At 42.6% G+C, this 24,069-nt stretch overlaps 1 protein-coding gene across 2 annotated transcripts in view; it reads right to left on the bottom strand.

The window, feature by feature from the left end:
- The window catches only part of PCBD2 (pterin-4 alpha-carbinolamine dehydratase 2), a 158,709-nt gene extending 135,434 nt beyond the window's left edge, over positions 1 to 23,275 (bottom strand). For both annotated transcript variants that reach the window (XM_068273021.1, XM_068273022.1), the window contains exons 1-2: positions 23,012 to 23,275; positions 8,063 to 8,194 (exon numbers count right to left, since the gene is read on the bottom strand). In XM_068273021.1, coding sequence (XP_068129122.1) covers positions 8,063 to 8,194; positions 23,012 to 23,122 — 243 coding nt within the window. In that variant the 5' untranslated portion in view covers positions 23,123 to 23,275. The remainder of the gene's footprint in view (positions 1 to 8,062; positions 8,195 to 23,011) is intronic.
- Between the last annotated feature and the right edge of the window lie 794 nt (positions 23,276 to 24,069).

The following is a 24,069-nucleotide window of genomic DNA, read 5'->3' as shown; positions in this document are numbered from 1 at the left end:
TTATGTCATGAAGTAGGAGGAGGCTGGCACTACATCTACAGGATCTGCTCAAAAAATTAGCATATTGTGATAAAGTTCATTATTTTCTGTAATGTACTGATAAACATTAGACTTTCATATATTTTAGATTCATTACACACACCTGAAGTAGTTTAAGCCTTTTATTGTTTTGCTTATTGATGATTTGGGCATACAGCTCATGAAAACCCAAATTTCCTATCTCAAAAAATTAGCATATTTCATCCAACCAATAAAAGAAACGTGTTTTTTAAAACAAAAAAAGTCAACCTTCAAGTAATTATGTTCAGTTATGCACTCAATACTTGGTCGGGAATCCTTTTGCAGAAATGACTGCTTCAATGCGGCGTGGCATGGAGGCAATCAGCCTGTGGCACTGCTCAGGTGTTATGGAGGCCCAGGATGCTTCGATAGTGGCCTTAAGCTCATCCAGAGTGTTGGGTCTTGCGTCTCCCAACTTTCTCTTTACAATATCCCACAAATTCTCTATGGGGTTTAGGTCAGGAGAGTTGGCAGGCCGATTGAGCACATGAAGTGCTCCAAAATCTCCTGATAGCTAGCTGCATTGACCCTGCCCTTGATAAAACAGAGTGGACCAACACCAGCAGCTGAAATGGCACCCCAGACCATCACTGACTGTGGGACACTGGACTTCAGGCATTTTGGCATTTCCCTCTCCCCAGTCTTCCTCCAGACTCTGGCACCTTGATTTCCGAATGACATGTAAAAGTTGCTTTCATCCGAAAAAAGTACTTTGGACCACTGAGCAACAGTCCAGTGCTGCTTCTCTGTAGCCCAGTTCAGGCGCTTCTGCCGCTGTTTCTGGTTCAAAAGTGGGTTCATGCTTCCATCTGCTGAAAAGCTTTATGGAGATGAAGATTTCATTTTTCAGCACGACCTGGCACCTGCTCACAGTGCCAAAACCACTGGTAAATGGTTTACTGACCATGGTATTACTGTGCTCAATTGGCCTGCCAACTCTCCTGACCTGAACCCCATAGAGAATCTGTGGGATATTGTGAAGAGAAAGTTGAGAGACGCAAGACCCAACACTCTGGATGAGCTTAAGGCCGCTATCGAAGCATCCTGGTCCTCCATAACACCTGAGCAGTGCCACGGGCTGATTGCCTCCATTCCACGCCGCATTGAAGCAGTCATTTCTGCAAAAGGATTCCTGACCAAGTATTGAGTGCATAACTGAACATAATTATTTGAAGGTTGACTTTTTTTGTTTTAAAAACACTTTTCTTTTATTGGTCGGATGAAATATGCTAATTTTTGAGATAGGAAATTTGGGTTTTCATGAGCTGTATGCCAAAATCATCAATAAGAAAAACAATAAAAGGCTTGGACTACTTCAGTTGTGTGTAATGAATCTAAAATATATGAAAGTCTAATGTTTATCAGTACATTACGGAAAATAATTAACTTTATCACAATATGCTAATTTTTTGAGAAGATCCAGTAGATCAGTTCTTTTTGACCAGACAGATGGTCTTCTGGGAATAAAGACACCATAAGAGATACCATCAAAATAAAAAGGATGGGGCAGGGGGGAGTCCTCACAAATACAAGTACTTTTCCGCTCTTCCTGGGGCTGCTTATATTTTACCAATGTAAAATGTCAACATGGAATAACACTTTTACAGAACCTCAAAAGTAAATCCTTAAAGTTGTCTACCTTATGAGACTGTATGCAGCAGCTGTACACGAAAGAACATTGAGCACAAACGTAGTTAAGGAGGTGATTGAAGCGTAGAAGATTACCAAAAATCCAAAACATCTCTCTGTTAATACAACAAGTCCGTAATAAAACTGCGCGATAGGTGTTACCGCTGTAAGCAGGCCCATAGTGTGCTTTACTGTGACATATCCAGTGTCAGGTGTGGAATATTCTCAATGACTGCATAAGACACTTCAGTATGTGTGTTTATAACTCCAAGCTCCTAAAAACTAGATCACAAATCAAATTCCCACAGTTGTCTGCTAAATCAAAGCTATGACATTTATAGCCCTCTGCCTGCTTTTATATGCAAACAGTCATTATAATTGCCAAAGGGGGAAGAGAGCCATTGTAAATGTTTATGCTCTTTTTATGGCCTGCCATCTCTGAGTAAGAACCTTATCTATCTGCACTTTTGTATCAACACACTTAAAGGGATCATGTCCTCTTTGGACTTTACTATACGTGAAGTTCTCTGTGCTGTGAAAGATCTATAGAAGCAGCCATGGCTAACCTCCTCGTAGAAAATAAAGCAGAGTCCCCGTTATTCGGAACGCAAGCAATCAGAAATCTCAACTAACTGGCATGCCTGAGGGGGATAATGGGACGGTGCTTTAGATGTTTTGCAGGGCATTACAGGGCAGAAAGCACTTACCGAGCCTCCAGATGCAGTCTATCCTTCCTGCTGCTCCCTTTGGCTTTCCAGTGTCCATGCACGGCTCCTCGCTTGTCATCTGACTCGATGTGGGTCATGTGACACGCCAGAAGCTGTGTACAGAGGACGACGGAAAGCAGCTAGGAGCAATAGGAAAGGTAGAAGACGACGCCTGGGTCTCGGTAAGTATTTTCTGTGGCACATAAGAAAAATTATATAATCTAACATAATCCTCTATAATAATCTCCCTGTCTCCCTACGTCACGCTGTCCCTGTGTAGCTGGGTTTGTGCACTTTGCTACTGCGCATGTGCGCAGCACAGACCCAGCCTTAGAGAGAAAGGACAGGGTCAGGGAGTCATGTGAGCGGGCGGCCGGGTGCGCAGTAACATGCGGCGGGGCGGCGAGAAACACAGACCTACTGCCAGTTTTTAAATGGGCTGCTAGTACGCTAGTAAAAAGGCCCACCCGTTAAACAGGCACTAGGCCACGGCCGCTAAACCCCGGCAACACGCATACCGATGCGTCCTGCTCACCCATCTCCCACCACTGTCCGAAGTATATGCACACAGGGAGATGTTGCTTGCTTGGTAGTTGGAAAAAGCGGTTATTTCCCGCAATGCAATGAGGTTCTCAGACAGCAAAATGACAAGTCTGGAAGCAAACACACACACGGACAGGATACAGAGACACAGGGGTTTTTAACTATATAGAATATTTATATTATTACCCATACTCTACATAACAGGAGTTGGCTGGAGTTTAGGGACTCCCCATCCTGTAAGGCTATTATGGAATGACCTCTATAGTAGATGTACACTTTTCAAAAAAAAAAAAAAAAAAAAAAAAAAAAAAAAAGAGAGGAGGGTGGGGGTCAGTTTAGACAAGGGAAAGGTTCCCCTGGCATCTGAGTACTGTGTTTGGGTATTGCAATAGTTTAGCACTGGCCTCACATTCAGGTGGGGGTTTTCAGGCCTGCTGGTTGTCCGTTCCTGGTACGCCTCTGGTTCTTGGTTTCTTACTATTCACTTCTGCTCTACCCTCTTTTTCTGAAACCCTGTCTAATTCTACCCTCTCAGCCAGTAATCACAAGAATAATTTAAGCTGTCAGCTCTGTGCCCAGTTATGTACTAATATGTAAACACAGGAGGTTAACCCTTTCTGTGGTCTCATGAAACCAGGAAGTAGACCCTACAGATTCATTGCAAGAGTTCTGAATGCTGTAACAAAGAAATGTTTTTCTTTAAAGGTTATTATGCTGTTGCTTATCTTTTAGAGCACAGAGGAAGTTCTACCTTTAGGTCCGCTTTAAACTAGTGAAGGCTTTTAGAGAGGAGGCAGTTAAGAGTGAGTTACTGGCTATATAGAGAGGAGATGGGGTAGTTGTTTTGTTTAAAATGGACCTCAGCTTAGTTACTGCCCAGCCTAAGATATGCTCTTAATCGCTGTGCTCCTGTGGCTTTGGGCTTAGGTTGCATCATGGTCCGCTTAACTTTACCTATAAATTAATTCCCAGAAAAATTAGAAAGAAAATAAAAACAGAAGAAAAAAAAATTAAAAATAAATAATTCTGAATATTGTAAAAAATGAGTGACTGTATGAAAAGGCATATGTTAGCAGCCTCTAATTAACAAGAACACTCTGCCTTATCTCCCCCCCCCCCCCAAAAGAAAAAAAATCAGCTGAGTTCATCTGTATGCTAACCAATCCTCCATTCATCTTCCTACACCCTTTCATTCTTCATTCTCCACAACCTTCAACACTTGCAAGCTACCATTCTCTTATCATACACCTCCACCCACCATATTCTCCGCCCTTCTAATTCCATCCTTTCCACCCATCTGACATTTCCTCACCTCCACTTACACCTTACCCCCTTGTAGTTGACCTCCCTGCTCCTACATTTCCCTAACCCCTTTAGTGGATATGCCATTCCCTTGCTTAACATTTTACATGTCTCTGTTCATTAGATTAGTGAACCTCAACCTTTATCAGTGAACGCCATGCATTTCTAATGGAGATTGGACATCCATGTCCACATTTCTTATAGCAGTTTTTTACTTTATTGATAAGGTCTTCCTCTCCCTCACAAACACATCCATTCTTTCTATCCATTCTTCTAGTGTGGGAGATATTACATCTATCCATTTGTCAGCTATCATTCTTTTTGCAAATTCAGTGCCTATTTCTTTTATTAGTGTGCCATTTATACGATCAGTTCTATCAGTCATACTAAAAAATGGCTTCTACTCCAGATAGGTTGAAATTTACATTAGTCTGTTTTTTTTAGTAAAATCATTCAAGTTGCTCCAAAAAAAGTTTTCACCAAGGGGCCTGACCACCACATGTGGAGTATTGTTCCACCTTCCTGTCCACATCTCCAGCATTTGTCTCCCTGATGAGAGAACTTATTTTTTATACCATCTGGACATCATCTTGAATTGCATTAGTTGAAGTTTTAGGTTGTAAATTCCCCAGTTATTTACCCAAATTTGTGCCCAGTCAATGGATTGGTTCAGTTATTTTTTTCCCCATTTCACACAGTATGCTGGTAAAGGGTGGGACTGATAATCAGTAAGATTTAAAAATGTATTGAAGCAAGATGATTTGTTTTTATTTAGGAAAATATGTTTTTCAAGAACATTTAATCTCATCCTTATCACATTTTTTCTCCAATTCTAATAATCGAAGAAAGCTTTGTGCTTCCACTAACCCCCAATTTTTCTTCTGACTGTCTAGCAAACTGGGTATTCCCAACCCCTTGTCACCTCTGAGGTTGGCGATATGGGTTTCTACAGCTAAATTATTTTCTTCAAACCATATAGTTGTTGCAGCAGGAGGAAAGTCTGGGTTATCTCTTAAAGAAATATAAGGGGATGGGTCAGTATCTCTATTCCACCTTGTCAAAACTGTATGTATTTTTTTTAAGGCAGGTTTGATCAGTGGGTTAGTGGATACAGAATACTCCCTAAAGAGGTTTCTTGGTATCCATGAGAAGATAGCGTTGAAGGTGCATTCCTCCTCCTCCAACCAGGGCCAGAATCTATTTGTCTGGTTAGCAGAGGTTTCAATTTTCCAATCCAAGACTCTTGCCAGATGTATACTTTTATAATACTTCTGTATATTAGGAGCTGACAGACCATCAAATTCTCTCCCCCTTGCCATTAGGATATAATTTATTCGGCGATTGACCTGCTCCAGATAAGGTTTTTAAACAGTTTGTGCCAGTTTTTGAACCAAGTTCTAGGTATAGCTATTGGGATGCTCCGCAGGACAAAAAGCAGCTTTGGCAGAATTAGCACTTTAATAATAATACTGCCTATAATGTTAAAACATGGGCGATCCCAGGAAAGCAATTTCTTTTTACTTCCTTTAACCTCCCTGACGGTACGCAGATGCCGTGGCTGCGTCTGCGGGGATTTTTTTAATTGGAAGTGTTTTTTTTTTAATGTTAGCTAGCACTAGGCTAGCTAACTGTGGCCTCCAAGTCCCCTGGCACTGGTCTGACCCCCCCGATCATCACCGGCAACACTCACCCATCCGCGATCCCGGAGAGACCCGCAGCTTCCCAATTCGCTTCACTTGTCGCTATGGCGACAATCAGACATGACGTCATCGACGTCATGAGCAGTTCTGATCCTCCCCATAGCGAAGCCGGGTGCTGATTGGGAGGCTGCGCCATCGTGGGATCCCTGGGGGGTACTTATACAGGCGGGGATCAGAGGGGACCGGAGGCACTTGGGGAACATGGTTAGCTAGCGAACTGCTAGCTTAACCACATAAAAACCATTTTTATTAAAAAAAAATAAAAAATCCTCCCAGGGCCATGTGATCCCCTGCGGCGGCTAGCCCGACACTGTGTCAGGCTTACCGCCAGGGAGGTTCATGAAATTTTGGAAGTAACTCTTAAGTTAGCGGGGTTGTTACAAAGAAATGCCCAGATATTTGACTGTGTAATTATCCCATAAGAAGTGAGTCCGATCTTTGATTTCCTGTTCAGTTCTTGTCAAGCATCCAACATTAAGAAGGTTTATCACACCCAATTATTCTTACTATTTTGCTCCTATCCGATCCACCAACTTCAAGATTGATGACTTTTATCGGGTTTCTCTGTAACAACAACAACAATCTATATTTTATTGGATACAGAGCCTGAAAACACAGGTCTTCCCTAGCTCCTCCCCATAACATTTGTGTAGGCAGTCGCTGGCTGTCTTACGTATCCTCCCATTCAGGGATCTGCATAGGCGGCAGGTCAAGGACAGGACGTGTTGTAGCGTTTCTCCGTCTCTTAACATATAGCATTTTCCATTTACAGTGGCTCTCAAGGATAGCGGATGAACCCATTTGTAGAAGCAATTTTTTTAATGATTTTAAGCAGTGGTTTCAGTAGTCGTCTTCGATCAATAGTTCTCTTAGAGAGGTCCTGGAAGATCTCGATGTCCTAGTCATTAAATCTTAATTGGCTTATTGAGCGTGTTTTTGCAAGGATTCATCTGAAACAGATGTAATTTGCATAACACATCAATGCTCCTTATTTCATTTTCTCCTTTCGGATTGTGCATTTTTTCTATTATAATTTCTTTAGGGTTATTTTTGCCCAATATTTCGTTAAATAAGTTCAGTGCCATATTCTGTAGATCTTTTTGAGGGACTGTAGCTGGTATACCTCTTACAGTGGACCCAAACTAAAAATACAAGATTTCAGAAACAACATCTATTTTCTAAATTATAATAATAAATAGCAGCCTTTTTTCAGCTGCATGATGACAAATATAAAATATTTTACATTTATTGGAGAAACCCCTCCCTTCCTTTCCTATTGCCTGCAAATAATCCGGCAAACTGGTGGAGTAGATGGTGTCCAGCAAAGGAGGAATTGCCAATGGCTGCCACCTGTATAACCCTAGTTATGCAAAGAGAAGGGTGAAAAGCATGCACTGAAATGCTCATAGGCTTAAAGGAGTGTTTATTTATATTTGTATGTGTCAGAGTGGTGCAACTAAATATTTTGAATTAAAAAAAATGTTTGGTTTGGGTCCGCTTTAAGTTGTTTCTTCTGCTTCTATTTTCAAGGTCGTCTATCTTGTGTTGTAGAAGTATAAGTGACTGTGTTTGGGAAGTCATTTCAGCCAAATGACTCTACTGGGCTGCCAAAATTTGTTGCATTTTGTTCCAAGTATTCGACAGTGTCGGGTAATTGTGATATTTCTTATTTTATTTCCTCTCTGACCGCCTCTTTTATTGATGACTGTACCGTCTCTATCACCGTTTCTTTAATTTTGGTGGTGAAGGGGTAGTTTCTAGTGGGTAAGTAAGAAGGCAGGCAGAAGACAGATGGAGGGGATTAGATTAGTGTTTATGGTTGCATTTTTTAAAGTAAAGTATTGTATCAGTTTTGCTAGTAAAGTATGATACAAAGAGGTGGGAGGGTGTAAGAAAGAGTTGAAGGTCATGTGACTGAGGAAATGGGGGAGGAGAAGTATGACTGCTTTGCAAGGAAAGGAAATCCCTGAACTGCTGCAGCGCTTTTTTGTCATGATGGTATCTGTAGAAATCTGGTGCAGGAAGAGATTGATCACCAAGCTAAGCAGGTACATTAAAGGTGATGCGAACAATCCAATTATTCTTAAATAAATGCCATAATGAATATTAATATGAAATCACCTGGTTGAAGTTCTTGAAGACGAACTCCTTGTAAATGGCATCTCTCATGCTGACCTCCATCCACCCCACAGATTGCAGGTCTTGCAGAGCTTGCCTCCGCTCTTCGGGAGACAGCAAATGAGCCTCTGAAGTCTGCCAAAAAAATTAGATACGCAATTAGAATGAATGAATGAAGGTGCAACTAGGATCTCTTTTTTTCAGCTCAAGAAATATACAGATACTTGTTCTTATTAAAAACTGGGAGTTGTAGTTCAGACTTGAGTTTTAAATGCATCATGGGCTCAGTTCACTAAGACCTGTTCAGTAAAATAAAATCCTGTAAGGTTCTCACACATGCGGTAATAGTTCAGTAATTTATAGAAAAAACGGATTCAGTATGACCTGTTCGGTAAGCAGCTGTGGACTAAGTCTCACTTTAAAAGCCAATATGTACCGATTAAAAAAAAAAAGAAAAGTCAGATACTCACCTAAGGAGAGGGAAGTCTCGGTCCTAATAAGACTTCCCTCTCCTCTCTCGGTACCCGCTCCCGATCCCCTGTTGCAGTATTCGACCAGTTTGGTCACATACTGCCGCTTCGGAAGTCTTCGGGAGCACTCGGGCTCCCGAAGACAGGCTGCTCCATACTGCGCATGCACGAGTGCCCACTATGACGCACTCGCAGTAAGGAGCGGCCCGTCTTCGAGAGCCCGAGTGCTTCCGAAGTCCCCCGCGGCGGGGGATTTGAATGGAGGATCCGCCGGGCACCGGGAGAGGAGAGGGAAGGCTCATAAGGACCGAGCCTTCCCTCTCCTTAGGCGAGTATCTGACTTTTTTTTTTTTTTTTTTAAACGGTAACCATTCACTTTAAGTGAATGAAGGGGGGGGGAAAGGAATAGTAGGATGATAGGAGGAAACCTCACCGCAAGCCTGCCTCAAGGGATGATTACGGGGAGAAGGAGGAGAGGAATGGACAATGCACAGAGGTATGTAGATGCAGTATGACCATACCTCTGTGCTTATCTTAGGTAGATTTGCCTCGAATCAGAGCAATTTTCACATCGCACTCCTCCCATTCATTCACCAATAGCTTTTTAGTTACATATCACACCAAAATGATCTAGATATTGTTTTCTTCACCACAAATTAGGCTTTCTTTGGGTAATGCTTTTTTTTTTTTTGCTAAGATTTTATATTCATTTTGAAAGGAATAATAAGGAAAACAAAACTATTATTTCTCAGTTTTCAGCCATTATAGATTTAAACTATACATGTTCAATGGATAAAACACAGGCTGTTATTTGTCCCAGTTATTACAACCTTTACATTGTGTCCATGGTACAATGTATGGCGATAATTTATTTGGAAATTTAAAAAAAAAAAAAAAAAAACCCTTATATTTTTTCCTTTGAGAGTTTTTTTTTTTATACTATATCAATTACAAGCCTACAATTGTTTTTTTGTAACTCTGGGGTAGGGGGTGAAAGGGGTTAAAAACCATTATATATAAAAATAAATTCATTTTATTAGTGTATGTGGGTGAATTTTTACTTTTTGGACACAAGATGTCACCACTTAGTTCCTGTGTACTGTGAACATTACACAGGAATTGTTATGTGCATCAGTTTTACTTTTCACTTGGTGAATGAATACTGGCATTTCGGTGACGCCAGCTTTCATTCATCACAGGCTCTGTGATCAGCTTAGGGAAGAGCTGTTCCCATTCACCAATCACGGTACAGGGGGACGGAAACGAACACCAGTGGCATGGCGATCACAAGGTAAATACACATGGACGCATATCTACGCCCCTGGTTGTTAGGTGAAGTGTTCAGGGGCATAGATATGCATACCAAGGGGGAAGGGGTTAAAACTATTTTAATAAATGTAAAATTTAGAACAACATTTGTAAATTGTTTTTATTTCATCTGTTTAACCTCCCTAGCGTTCTGGATGAGCTGAGCTCGTCAAGTGACGCCGGAGGGCACCGCTCTATCCCTGGCGGGGCGATTTGAATATTTTTTTTCTTTAAACTTGCTAGCTGCGTGTTTCTCCCGATTGCCGCTACTCGCCGCCGATCCGCCACATAATAGGGCATTTTTTTTTTATTCTAAATGTGTTTTAAAACGGGGGAAAAAACAAAAATAATGGAAAAAATGAATTATTTCTCAGATTCTGGCCATTATAGTTTTAAAATATATGCTTTCGTAATTAAAACCGATGTATTTTATTTTTCTATTTGTCCCAGTTATTACACCGTTTAAAATTATGTCCTTATCACAATGTATGGCGCCGATATTTTATTTGGGACAAAAAAAAAAAAAAAAGTGCATTTTTTCAGTTTTGCATCCATCACTTACTACAAGCTATCTATCTATCTATCTATCTATCTATCTATCTATCTATCTATCATAAACCTTACTGCATACATCTTAAAGTTCATTCCCTAAGGTAACCATTTGTGTTTTTTTTATTTTTATGTTTTGTTTTTTTTACAAAAAAAAAAAAATTGTGTGTACCTATCGGGGAGCGTTTCATTATCTGGAAAAAGAAAATTTCCAGATGTAATTTTACTATTTGGCCACAAGAGGCCCTCGCAGCTCACTTCTGCATGGGGAAAGTTCCTCCGCAAGGCGGAAGTAACGAGTGGATGGGGCAAAAACGGAGCAGTCTTGTTGACGGTGTCTGTCTTTCATACGGGGACTTACACTCACCTAAAGGATTATTAGTAACACCTGTTCAGTTTCTCATTAATGATATTACCTAATCAACCAATCACATGACAGTTGCTTCAATGCATTTAGGGGTATTATCCTGGCCAAGACAATCTCCTGAACTCCAAACTAAATGTGGGAATGGGAAAGAAAGCTGATTTAAGCAATTTTGAGTGTGGCATGGTTGTTGGTGCCAGATGGGCCAGTCTGAGTATTTCACAATCTGCTCAGTTACTGGGATTTTCACACACAGCCATTACTAGGGTTTACAAAGAATGGTGTGAAAAGGGAAAAAGATCCAGTATGCGGCAGTCCTGTGGGCAAAAATGCCTTGTTGATGCTAGAGGTCAGAGGAGAATGGGCCAACTAATTCAAGCTGATAGAAAAGCAACGTTGACTGAAACCGAGGTATGCAGCAAAGCATTTGTGAAGCCACAACATGCACAACCTTGAAGTGGATGGGCTTCAACAGCAGAAGACCCCACCAGGTACCACTCATCTCCACTACAAACAGGAAAAAGAGGCTACAATTTGCACGAGCTATCCAAAATTGGACAGTTGAAGACTGGAAAAATGTTGCTTGGTCTGATGAGTCTCGATAGAGTCAGAATTTGGCGTATACAGAATGAGAACATGGATCCATCATGCCTTGTTACCACTGTGCAGGCTTTTGGTGGTTTAATGGTGTGGGGGTTGCTTTCTTGACACATTTTAGGACCCTTAGTGCCACTGGCTACCTGAGCATTGTTTCTGACCATGTCCATCCCTTCATGACCACCATGTACCCATCCTCTGATGGCTACTTCCAGCAGGATAATGCACCATGTCACAAAGCTTGAATTATTTCAAATTGGTTTCTTGAACATGACAAGGCGTTCACTGTACTAAAATGGCCCCCACAGTCACCAGATGTCAATCCAATAGAGCATCTTTGGGATGTGATGGAACGGGAGCTTCGTGCCCTAGATGTGCATTCCACAAATCTCCATCAACTGCAAGATGCTATCCTATCAATATGGGCCAACATTTCTAAAGAATGCTTTCAGCACCTTGTTGAATCAATGCCACGTAGAATTAAGGCAGTTCTGAAGGTGAAAAGGGGTCAAACACCATATTAGTATGGTGTTCCTAATAATCCTTTAGGTGAGTGTAGGTCAATGAATGGGTACTTTGTTCCCATTCACTGATCTCCGGGCTAACGGAAGGGGGTGGGAGCGCGCACCAGGCAGTGGCAGCAGTGCAGCCCATCTGGACGGATATGTACGTCCAGATAGGATTAAGTGTTTAAGGGGCCAGAGACAACGCATACGGAAGTGGTTAATGCTAGTTTCACACAGGGGATGGTTGGACATTTTATGTGAGCTAACATCTCTTCATGAGAGGAAGAAAGAATAGGAAGAGATTGGTAGTGAGCACTTACATGCTACTTATTTGTGAAAATGTATTTCCTTTGGGGAGAAGTTGTGGGTGGCTTTCCAAGGTGGAGGCAGCACTTGGTAGGGGAGGGGGGGTTGTTGGGGGAAGACTACCTGCACTCTTCTCCCCTTCCCCCTGGAGTAGCTGTGAATGGCGCTTCCAGGAAATGAGCATGCTTGTGGCGCAGCATACCCCTTCCTGGTAATGCAGCTCCTAAATCACATAGCACACGTATTCCTGTAGCTGGGATAACACTCGAGAGAGGTTAGGAGGAGCATTAGGCTACCTACACACAGCACCCCTGTCAACATGAAAGCATTTTTATGTGAACCAATGTCTCTTAGGCTACATACACACTTGAGATAAAAGTCTTTGGTAAATGAAAGATCACAGACCAATTTTACCCACTTCCATGTAGTATGAGAGCCATACCTTCACAGTCTTTTCTATTGAGCTGAACCCCTCATCAGATAAAAATCTTTGCAAGATGCTGCACACAAAGATGCTGCACACAAAGATGCTGTACACATTCAACAGATCAGTATCTGCAAAAGATCTGTTCCTGCAAAATGCATTCATAGTCTATGATATCTGCAGATCCCCATACACACCTTGTTTAACCACCCTGGCGTTCTATTAAAATCGCCAGGGCGGCTGCGGAAGGGTTTTTTTTAAATAAAAAAAAAAAAAACTATTTCATGCAGCCAACTGAAAGTTGGCTGCATGAAAGCCCACTAGAGGGCGCTCCGAAAGCGTAACTCTGATCGAATTAACAAGGAAGGCCGCAATGAGCAGCCTTCCTTGTTTCGCTTACCTCGTCGCCATAGCGACGAGCGGAGTGACGTCATGGACGTCAGCCGCCTCCGATCCAGCCCTTAGCGCTGGCCGGAACTGTTTGTTCCGGCTACGCTGGGCTCGGGCAGCTGGGGGGACCCTCTTTTGCCGCTGCACGCGGCGGATCGCCGCGCTGCGGCGGCGATCAGGCAGCACACGCGGCTGGCAAAGTGCCGGCTGCGTGTGCTGCTTTTTATTTCATTAAAATCGGCCCAGCAGGGCCTGAGCGGCACGCTCCGGCGGTAATGGACGAGCTGAGCTCGTCCATACCGCTAAGGAGGTTAATGGACATTTATCTGCAGATCAGATAATCATCTGCAGATCTGAAGATTCATCCTGGTGGATTTGATCTGCAGATGAATGTCTGTTACGGAGTTTGAAGTTCTCCCAGTGCCTGCATGGGTTTCCCTCAGGCACTCCGGTTTCCTCCCACATCCCCAAAACATACAGATAAGGTAATTAGCTACCACCCAAACTGGCCCTAGATTACTATGGACTATAGTAGGGATTAAATTGTGCCTGCATGGGTTTCCCTCAGGCACTCCGGTTTCCTCCCACATCCCAAAACATACAGATAAGGTAATTAGCTACCACCCAAACTGGCCCTAGATTACTATGGACTATAGTAGGGATTAAATTGTGAGCCCATGTGAGGGACAGTTAGTAACAAGACTATGTACGCGCTGAGGAAGATGTTAGCGCTATATAAATACTAAATAATAATAATAATAATAATAATAATAATAATAATACAGTGTGCTAAAGCACAGCAACTAAAAAAAACAAAAAACAAATTTTTGTTCTGTATTTTTCTAGCTCCCATTTGTCAAATAAGAAGAAGGAGTTCATTAGCAAGTGTTAAGGTGGCCACAATTTTTGTTATTTTGATTTGATTCAACTAATCCGGTCCAATTTTTCTGCTGATTGGAAGTTTTGATGTAACTGCTAGATTTAAACACACAGCAGCAATCTTTCACTCAATCATTTTGCATTTTCAGAGAACTACATTTTCTACTGTGACATTTATCACTATATTCCATCTCTGTACATCAATATCTACATCTCTAGATCTCATGCAATCAATCTTTATCGGTATATCAATATCTCATGCAATCATCATTTGCGGTTTAGCATTACAATTACCACCGAACACCACATTGCTTCTTACAACTGCATTTATCACACTTTATTTTGCTACAGACACTCAAACTAGGTTCACAGTGGTCAGTTGCATAACGCATGCGTTATAACATGTTAGAGTGAGTATGAACTGCAATGGAGACTGGACATGGGCATTAATCTATCAAGTAATACCGCATGCGGTAATGCTGAAAACAGCTGAGTTTACCGATCACTTAGGAAATTGTCAATTCATCAAGCCTGTTACCACATGGAAAGCTGAAATTACCGAGCAGTGAGGTAAAACTACAGACTTGTGCGGTAAACACCTCAACATGTCAGTAAATAGCAATTCATTAGGCTACACCATGCCGTAAAACACTAACATGTTCGATCATAACCGCCAGCTCTCCGCTGTCAGAAACCAGCTTCTAATGCCTTCCGTGTGGATATCCCCATGACTGACAGGAGTAGGGAGCCAATAGAAACAGCTCCTGTCTCCTTCAAGTCCTGTTGATAGGACCTGCAGGCTTCTCGGGGAGGGACAAATTTTTCTACTCCCCCCTCCCCCCAGGAAGCTAGTAGAGAGAACAAGGAACAAAATAGGTTTCCTCTGAAGCCCTTCAGCAATTTAACCCATTAGGTTCTTGTTCGAAGATGCGGAGGAGCTAGTGGGGATATCACCTAAGCAGGGCATGTTTAAAGTCTCCTGGAAGTTTATCTAAGCTGTAGCAATTAAATAAAATGTTAAGAAAGACTAAAACCGATTTAGAGCAAGCAGAGGAGTATAACAAACATGTACACCTAAAGGGATGTCAGGATGCCTCTTACAATTGTAATGCTGTCTCTGCATGGAGAACAGCGTGTAACAGAGACTCTTCTGCTGTTACTGAACAGGTTTTTGTCAATGGGCTTCAATAAAATATAGAATTTCTACCGCGCCTTTGAACATATTGATGAATTAGCAAAAGAAGAAGAGAAAAAAAAAAAAAAAAAAAAAAAAAAAAAGGAGGTCTAAAATACCGAATGCGGTATTTTCCCAACATGTTTTTATCGAACAGCCTTTGATGAATTGAAGCCATAGTCTTTAATACGAATCCTGCATGCTGCGAGTCAGGCTGCATTTCCACTTGTGTGGTGCGAATCGCCGCGGTAAAAATTCGTATGCGGATGCGAATTTCGCATGCGGGTCTATATGAATTTTCATGCGAATTCGCATGGATGACGATGTATGCGAATTTAACCATGGCAGTGCTTTTCCATTGTTTCTATGCAAATTCGCATGAAAATTCGCATGAAAATTCGCATGCCCAAACCTCATGCGAATTTCATATTAAATACATTGTATGCGATTCGCATAGCGTTATGCGGTATGCGAATTCTGATGGCTCTGCCATGCGAATTTTTTCTGCACAGAAAAACGCAAAGGAATCCTGACAAGTGGAAACAGTCCCATTCACTTGTATTGCTATGCGAATTTTCATGCGAAAAACGCATGCGAATTCGCTATAGTGGAAATGAGCCCTAAGAATAACGCAATCAGTTAGAACACTGTACTGTGAACAGGCCCATAGAATTGTATGGACAGTTCGTTGACATACAGGATTATTCTGCAATGCAACTGATGACTGAACTAGCCATCAATGATTTGTTTATTCATTACATAAATTCAGTTACATATGATCATTTTGCAAAAAAATAAAAAAAGTTCATTATATTATGGTTTCATATTACATACTCTTTCCATTATATACAGTTCACGCACACACTCTCTTTCATAATTCCATCCTTTTTGTTGTTTAAAAGGGACTCCGAGGAGTGCCCTAATTTAAAAGAATACACTTACCTGGAGCTTCTTCCAGCTCATGGTAGGCGACGAGGCCCCCGCGGCGTCCTCCTGGCCCCTCTCCTTCAGCCTCCGCCGGCCCCCCGTTAGCGCCATCACCCGGGCCTGGTGTCGGGCGGCTCTTCCTGGTTAATGACATAATGCATCATCACGCCAGCCGCCGTGATGACGCATTGCGTCATTAACCAGGAAGAGCCGCCCGACACCAGGCCCAGGTGTCACCGCTAACGGGGAGCCTGGCGGAGGCTGAAGGAGAGGAGCCAGGAGGACGCCGCGGGACCTCGTCGCCTACCCCAGGTAAGTGTATTCTTTTAAATTGGGGCACTCCTCGGAGTCCCTTTAAACAAAGTTTGGGTATGTAGTGAATAGTTTCAGGCTAGGTTCACAGTGGGAAATTATTTTCATGCATCAATCAAGTCAAATAACGCTGGTTACTTCACTGCAATGTTAACCCTATGAGACGTTCACAGTGCGACGTTAAAATCACGTTGAAAATGTTGCGTTATGGTAACGCACTTGCTTTTGTGCATAAGTATTATTATTCATTTAGAAATTACAAGTTCCCAAAGTACACTTTTTTTGCTCTGAGAGCTGCCTTTGCATTTTATTCATAAACTGCTTTATTCATCTTCTAACGTAAGCAGAAATGCTTTCTGATTGTCTGACTGTTCAGGAAAGTATGCAGTGTCAGAGTAGTGTTTACATTCCTCACTTGATACAATTAAGTAAACACAAGATAATGGTTATCTCCAGTTTGGATGTGTCCAGCTTTCCTGGCAGGGAGCTTCGAAGTCCTGTGTTTAACCCTTTGAATGCTGTTCTAGTATATTAAAAAAAAAAAAAAAAAAAGTGGTTGTATAATATGCTGTAAATAATCTATTAGAGCAAAAAAAAAAAAATATACTGGGTTTCATTCCGCTTTAACGCAGACATTAACAGATACAGGGAAGCATACTTTTCATTGCCTGTATGCTCCAGTGTTCTCCCCAGGCTCTTTTAGCCGGGTGCTCCACCCGGCTAATTTTGGTGAGCACCCGGCTGTCATCGGCTCACCTCCTCATCCGCCTCCTATGCTGTAAGCAGATTTGCACAGAGAAGCGATGGCCCTGCATTCTCTCATCTCGCCCCACCCGGCTACTTTTTCATACAACCCGGCTGGAAAAAAATTCTGGGGAGAACACTGTGCTCCACTGTATCTACTGTATGTGACAGTAATGCAGCGTTAAGGTGCGTTGCGACTTTTTTGGTGCATTTTGACTTTAACGCCGCATCACACCGTAACGTCCCACTGTGAACCTAGCCACATACAATTTATTCAGGTTGAATACGATTTGAAAATTCATCACACACACCATACAATTCTTGGTAAAATTTTCCAAAATCTCCAATCTCAAAAAATTAAGAATTGAAAATTCAAATCAGAAAGCAATAAGAAAAGAAAAACCTTTTGAATATTTGGTACAACCAATTATTTTAATTGAATTGGGGTAAAACTGAACAGAAAAAAAATGTAAACTTGTATGGCTACCTTAGCTAACACTCACAAAACCCCATAATGAACACATAAAACACAAAAAAGTGCATATAACCATCTGAGAAATTGCTGCAGAGAACCGATGGTTGTTATATTAAACATGGCCACTAGATGGTGGCACATACCAAATAATGACAACATGAAATGTAGGCAGAGGTTTTATGAGGAGGTTATAAGCAACCATTAACCACTGGTTCTCAAAAACCACAAATCTGCTGACATTGAGCGCACAGACTACTGGTGATGTGTCTGATCGTGCTGCCTGTAAATTTGCCCTGCCCCGCATGCGCAGTAGGAGCCCGTGCTGCCACATTTCCTATTTAAAGGATACCCGAAGTGTCATGTGACATGATGAGATAGCAAGAAGTTGTAAATCAGGATGTTGCTTTTACTGATGGCTAACACAGTACAATACCCTACTGCTACTGAGATAGACATGTGTATGTACAGTGCCTAGCACACAAATATCTATGCTGTGTTCCTTTTCTTCTTTCTCAGCCTGAAAGAGTTAAACATCAGGTATGTAAGTGGCAGTTCCTGTCTGATTCAGGACTGGGTCAGACTACAGTGTGACCCTCACTGATAAGAAATGACAACTATAAAACACTTTCCTAGCAGAAAATGGCTTGTGAGATCAGGAAAGAGATAAAAAGGGTCAACAGTTCATAGATTTTAGCTCTGGCAAACTTCAATGAATGTGTCAATTACCAAAAACAATAACAAACCCAAAGTAGATTTAAATATAAAACTGTGGAATATCTTAAAGTTATTTTTAGGAGGAGGATAGAAGCAATTTTAACTTTGGGGGTCCTTTAATTATGCTGCCAGCTGTAAACACACCAAATATCTCTGATTTCACACCTCCTACACTCCCCAAATGTCCAGGTTAGAGAGGGGATACCCTAAACTACTTCTAAGCCAAAATACGCTGGTTCCCAAGATAGGTTTCTGCAATTTCCAGAACCAGCAGGACTCGGGGGCTGTAATTTGGCACAGAGGTAGTTCAGGGGGGTCCCTTCCCTACCCTGAAAATTTGGGGAGTATAAGAGGTGTGGAATCAGAGATATTCCAGGAGGGGGGGGAGATTTTATGTTCCCATTGAGCATGCTTGAAAGGCAGCTTCTGGGCAGCACAATCAGACATTACATTGGCACAGTGGAATGAAGTAGCTGCTGGCAATGTCTTTCTGGCATTGTGAGTAGTGGTGGCGTTTGCATGTCACCACTGCCTGAAGATTGCACCTCGTATATATATATATATATATTTTTTTTTATTTATTTATTTATTTATTTATTTTTTAATTTTTTTTTAAATTAATCACAAAGCGCTTAGAAGAGGCACCAGCCCTTAGCTAGAGAGCTGTGCCTGCAGCATGGTATTTGTGTGTATTTTCTGCCAAATTCTGGAAGCGTTAGGTGGGTGTGACACCAGTGATGGAAAACTAACTGGCTCCCTAGAGAGTCTTGAGCCTGCACGATTTTTATTTATTTATTTATTTCTTAGTGCATTCTAGGCTTTCTTTGGGAAATACAATACTTTTTTTTCAGGTTTCCCCCTTTCTAACTTTTACATGACAAGTGCCACAGTTTTATAACACGTCAAAATACATTATTTGGCTCGTCCCGGTTAAAACGACACCATATATGCTATAGTTCATCACTAGTTGGGCATGTAGCATACTATTATCTCCAGTCTGAGTCTGTAGTAATTGCATGCAATCACTAGGGCGCACAGTTTGGGGGCATACATTTGAAAAAGTCACGAGCTAATTTATTTGCGACGTTAAACAACAATATTACTAGCAATATCAGTAAATAATTTAAGCGCAACGTTAACAAATCGATAGCGGTAAACAATTTAATTGCAGTATTACATTATCGGTAAATTTACCGATAATGTTGAACCTAACTATAACCTAACCTTTCCCTATTCTCACACAAAACCCTCCACTGGTGGTGCCTAACCCTAAGGGCTGGAACCCACAAGAGCGTTTTTTTGAGCATTTTGGCAGCGCTGCGATACGCTAGCGTTTTGCCAAAACGCTCAGCTGATGTTAATGGATGGGGCAACTTCCACAGGAGCGTTTGCGTTTCCCAGAAACGCAAATGCAGGACCTGCAGCATTTTGGTAGCGTTAGCGCTTCAATGTAAAGTATTGAAACGCTAGCAGAAACGCTCAGCAAAACCTAAACTGAGCGGTTTTGCTAGTGTTTTGCGGTTCAGCACACTGTAACAAAATTAAAAATAATTCACAGGACCAATCAGGATAAAAACGCGAAACGCAAAACACTACACAACCGCTGAGCAAAAAAATACACTTGCAAAACACGACCGAAAAAGCGCATGAATCCGCTTGCAAACCGCTCAGACAAAAAGCTAGCTGTTGCGTTTTGCGTTTGCGGATTTCAGTGGGTTCCAGGCCTAAGAGCCCGTCTGGTGGTGCCTAACCCGAAGACCCCCTTCAGTGGTGCCCAATGCTAACAACTCCCTGACTCGCACTAACAACACGATAAATTTCAATGTAATTGAAGCCACCCGCTAAATAGCGTAACGGCTTTCTATATTACGATAAATAACAATTGCGCCCATTTTTGGCCGTGACTTTTTCAACTACTCCTGTTTAGGGACGCCAGTGCTGTATAGATGCATTGCTAAGCAACAACATCTATACAGCATTGGGACCATGAGCTCTCGCCATAGTGATCGCATCCGATCGCTATGGGCGGCAGCCATTACAGGTGACCACAAATCTTAAGACCAAGTATAGGTGACACAAGGGGTTAATTAGTTTAGTAGGGGCTAAAACTTCACACCAAACAAAAAAAAAACAACCCTTTATTTTTTTAAATTTTACACTGTCACTTTTATAAAAAAAAACAAAAAAACAAAACAAAAAAAAAAACTCTATTTCAATGAAGCAATCATTTGCCATGGGATCAGTGCAAGAGTGTGCACAAGCGGCAGGGCGCGCGTGCACGACCACAGAGGTGGATTTTAGTGCTAGACGTAAGTCTCACCTTCAGGAACCTGCAGTGTAGTTAACTTGGACGTGAGACTTAGGGCTCGTTTCCACTGTTGCGGTGCGGAATCGCCTGGATTCCACCGCAGAAGAAATCGCATGCGGCTGCGTTTCCGCATGCGGATTTAGCCGCGATTTCGCATGCGATTTCGCATGGCAAGGAGCCAGGTGAATTTAACCATGTCACTGCCTGAGTAAAGCTCCATAGCAAACCATGCGAAATCGCACGCGAAATCGCGGTGAAATCCGCATGACAAAGCCGCTTGCGATTTCCCTATTAAATGCATTAGTGGCGATTCGCCCGCATTCCTCCCGCACGCGAAATCTGACGGCTCTGCCGTGCAGATTTCTGCCGCACCGAAAATGCTCCCGCCGCCGCACAAGTGGAAACAGCCCCATCCACTTACATTGACTATGCGAATCCGCATGCAGTGCCTGCATGCGGATTCACTATAGTGGAAACGAGCACTTACATACAGGGACCAAAAGTGGTAATCAAGCCACCGGTGATGTGTCGATTAGTTATACTTTGTCAAGCAGTACTACCAGGGAATTTATTGGGTAATATTACCGACTTGATGAAGTGAGGGGAATACCTTGGTGGTTCAGTGATTTCACCTTTACTAGCTCACCCCCGACGTCTGCCTGACACTACCACTGCTCCCCCTAACCTCCACTCTCCTAACACTAACCTGTCTATAACACTACAATGGGATACCCATCGACAAGCCGGCAGAGAAATAACAGCAGGGCGTGGCACTAGTCTATTTTATGGGACCAAGCAAGAAACCTTATAGGGAACCGTTCCCCAATCAGGCCTGGAACCCACTGAAATCAGCAAACGCAAAACGCAACCGCTAGCGTTTTGTCTGAGCGGTTTGCAAGCGGATTAATGCGCGTTTTTGGTTGTGTTTTGCAACATTGTATTTTTTTGCCCAGCGGGTGCGTAGCGTTTTGCGTTTTTATCCTGATTGGTCCTGTGAATTATTTTTCATTTTGTTACAGTGTGCTGAACCGCAAAACGCTAGCAAAACCGCTCAGTTTAGGTTTTGCTGAGCGTTTCTGCTAGCGTTTCAATACTTTACATTGAAGCGCTAACGCTCCCAAAATGCTGCAGGTCCTGTGTTTGCGTTTCTGGGAAACGCAAACGCTCCTGTGGAAGTTGCCCCATCCATTAACATTAGCCCAGCGTTTTGGCAAACTGCTAGCATATCGCAGTGCTGCCAAAACGCTGCCAAAAGCGCTCCTGTGGGTTCCAGCCCTCACAGCGTCCTCTTACAGCACAAAGCATTGTGATTGGCCAAATAGAGTGGGCGTATTGAAAACCTAGGAGTTACAAAGAGATTTGTAACTCAATGAGCTTTCCTGCTGGGTCCCCCTAGACTAGCGCCAATTATCCAATAGCTCCTGAATCTGATTAACCCTTTCCGTTCAGCCCTGATAATTCTATTTCCTGTCAATAAAGGAAAAAATTAAATGCATCCTTAAAAAGGTGATAGTTATATGGAGGCTGCCATGTTTGTTTCTTTTTAACCACTTGAGAACAGTAGTGTTAAACCTGCTAAAGACCAGGCCATTTTTTTAACAAATGGGCCACTGCAGCTTTAAGGCCTCGCTGCAGGGCCGCACAACTCAGCACACAATTGATTTCGCCCCCCTTCACCAACGGAGCTTTCTGTTGGTGGGGTCTGATCACCCTCAGCATTGTTTATTTATTTTTTTTATAAATAAAATATCCTTTTTTTTTTTTTTTTTTAAATTCATCAGTTCCCCAGCCCTCCCTCCCTCCGCCAGCCAATCAGCACGATTGGCTGTGATAGGCTTCAGCCTATCACAGCAGATCGCTTTTGTGCCACCAGAAGGGACAGCCAGGGGACACGGCTGTCCCCTGTACAGCGCTGCTTTAGATCGCAGCGCTGTACCGAGTAAATATTAACAGTCTCCTAGCGGCGATCGCTGCTGGGTCCACCATCAGAGCGGGGATGTGAGCTCATCGGTGCGGCGATCCCCTGCAAACTCCACCCCAAGGAACTTGGGCCAGCGTTAGGCGGTCCTGGAGCTGCTGTCATCGTAAAGTAGTTAAGCAATACCAGTTGCCTGGCTGTCCTGGTGATCCTCTGCCTCTAATTCTTTCAGGCATAGACCCTGAACAAGCACATGCAGCAGATCAGGGGTCTCTGACAGTATTGTCAGATCTGACAAGATTAGCTGCATGCTTGTTTCAGGTGTACTTCTAAAACTACTGCAGCCAAATAGATCAGCAGGGCTGCCAGGCAACCGGTCTTGGTTAAAAGGCAACAAATATGGCAGCCTCCATCTCACTCTCACCCTGGGTTCACTTAAACCTACTCAGCTGTTTCCCAGTATTAGAAACAAGTGATTTAAGTTCCATAAACCTTCAGAAACATACTGCAGTTATCATTGTAGCCTCTTTACACACTTGTTATACCTCCAGTTACTCCTGTTCTGGTTTAGAAAGGTTTCTACTCACCATCCTGGAAAGGGATCTGCTACAGAGCGGTGCAATCCCACCCCTGCTATGCACAGCACTGAGCTCTGCTGCCAGTCTAGCTGTGCTCCTAATAAACAGGAAGCTGCACATGGCTGATCCACCTCCCCCTGGATGTCAGCCTGGTCACAGGGGCTCAGCCTTTCTCAGCCTCAGAGCACACAAGCACCACAATCACAGCTCTAGGGGAGCCTCCATGTGACTTTCATTTAATGACAGACAGTCAGAGCACATGTACAGCAGAGTCTACAATACAGAGGAGGAGCTATGAGGTCACTGTGCTATCAGGAAGTAATAGTTCTTCCTACATCAATCCTCAGCAATAGCCAGCTAGAACTGTCTGTGATACAGAAATGTGACTGAGCAGTAGCTTTTGCTTTACTATGGCTTAAATATAAAGGACAACTGAAGCAAGAGGGATGTGGAGACTGCCATATTTATTTCCTTTCAAAGCAGAACTGTAGATACATATAAAACACACACAGTTTCACTTACCTGGTGCTTCTGCAAGCCCCCAGCAGCCGTCCTGTCCCACGCCGGTCCTCCACGAGTCTCCATTCTCCCGCTGCCGCTCCGTTCCATTCCTCGACTTGTAAAGGTGCGTACACACATGCGACTATAGTCATTTGAAACAATTGTTCCCCGATCATTTCAAACGACGATCGTTTAAAAAAAAAAGCAGCCAACGACCATTTAAGTCTAACGACGGACAAGCTAGATCGTTAAAAAATGAACGATCTAGCTTGGCGGATTTTTTCCAACAACGATCGTTTGCAAAAGTAGTACATCGTTGGAAAACGATCGTTCGTACTATGCTTGACATGTGCATTTCGCTATTTCTCCATGGAACTTTTCATTTTTATGCGCAACGCAATAGTTGCTTTATGTGATGCAACGTTCGTTCTAACGATCAGATCATTACACACCTCTAAAAGGTAACTTTACTTAGGTCGTTCCTTTGTCAATTAAAAGTTTGTTCGTCGTTCACAACGAACGATCGTTGTCATATGTGTGTACGTAAAGTTGAGGCCAGCGCAGCC

The sequence above is a fragment of the Hyperolius riggenbachi genome, chromosome 3, assembly GCF_040937935.1.
Source record: "Hyperolius riggenbachi isolate aHypRig1 chromosome 3, aHypRig1.pri, whole genome shotgun sequence".
NCBI lineage: Eukaryota > Metazoa > Chordata > Amphibia > Anura > Hyperoliidae > Hyperolius > Hyperolius riggenbachi.
This window is presented reverse-complemented; position numbering and strand designations above follow the sequence as displayed.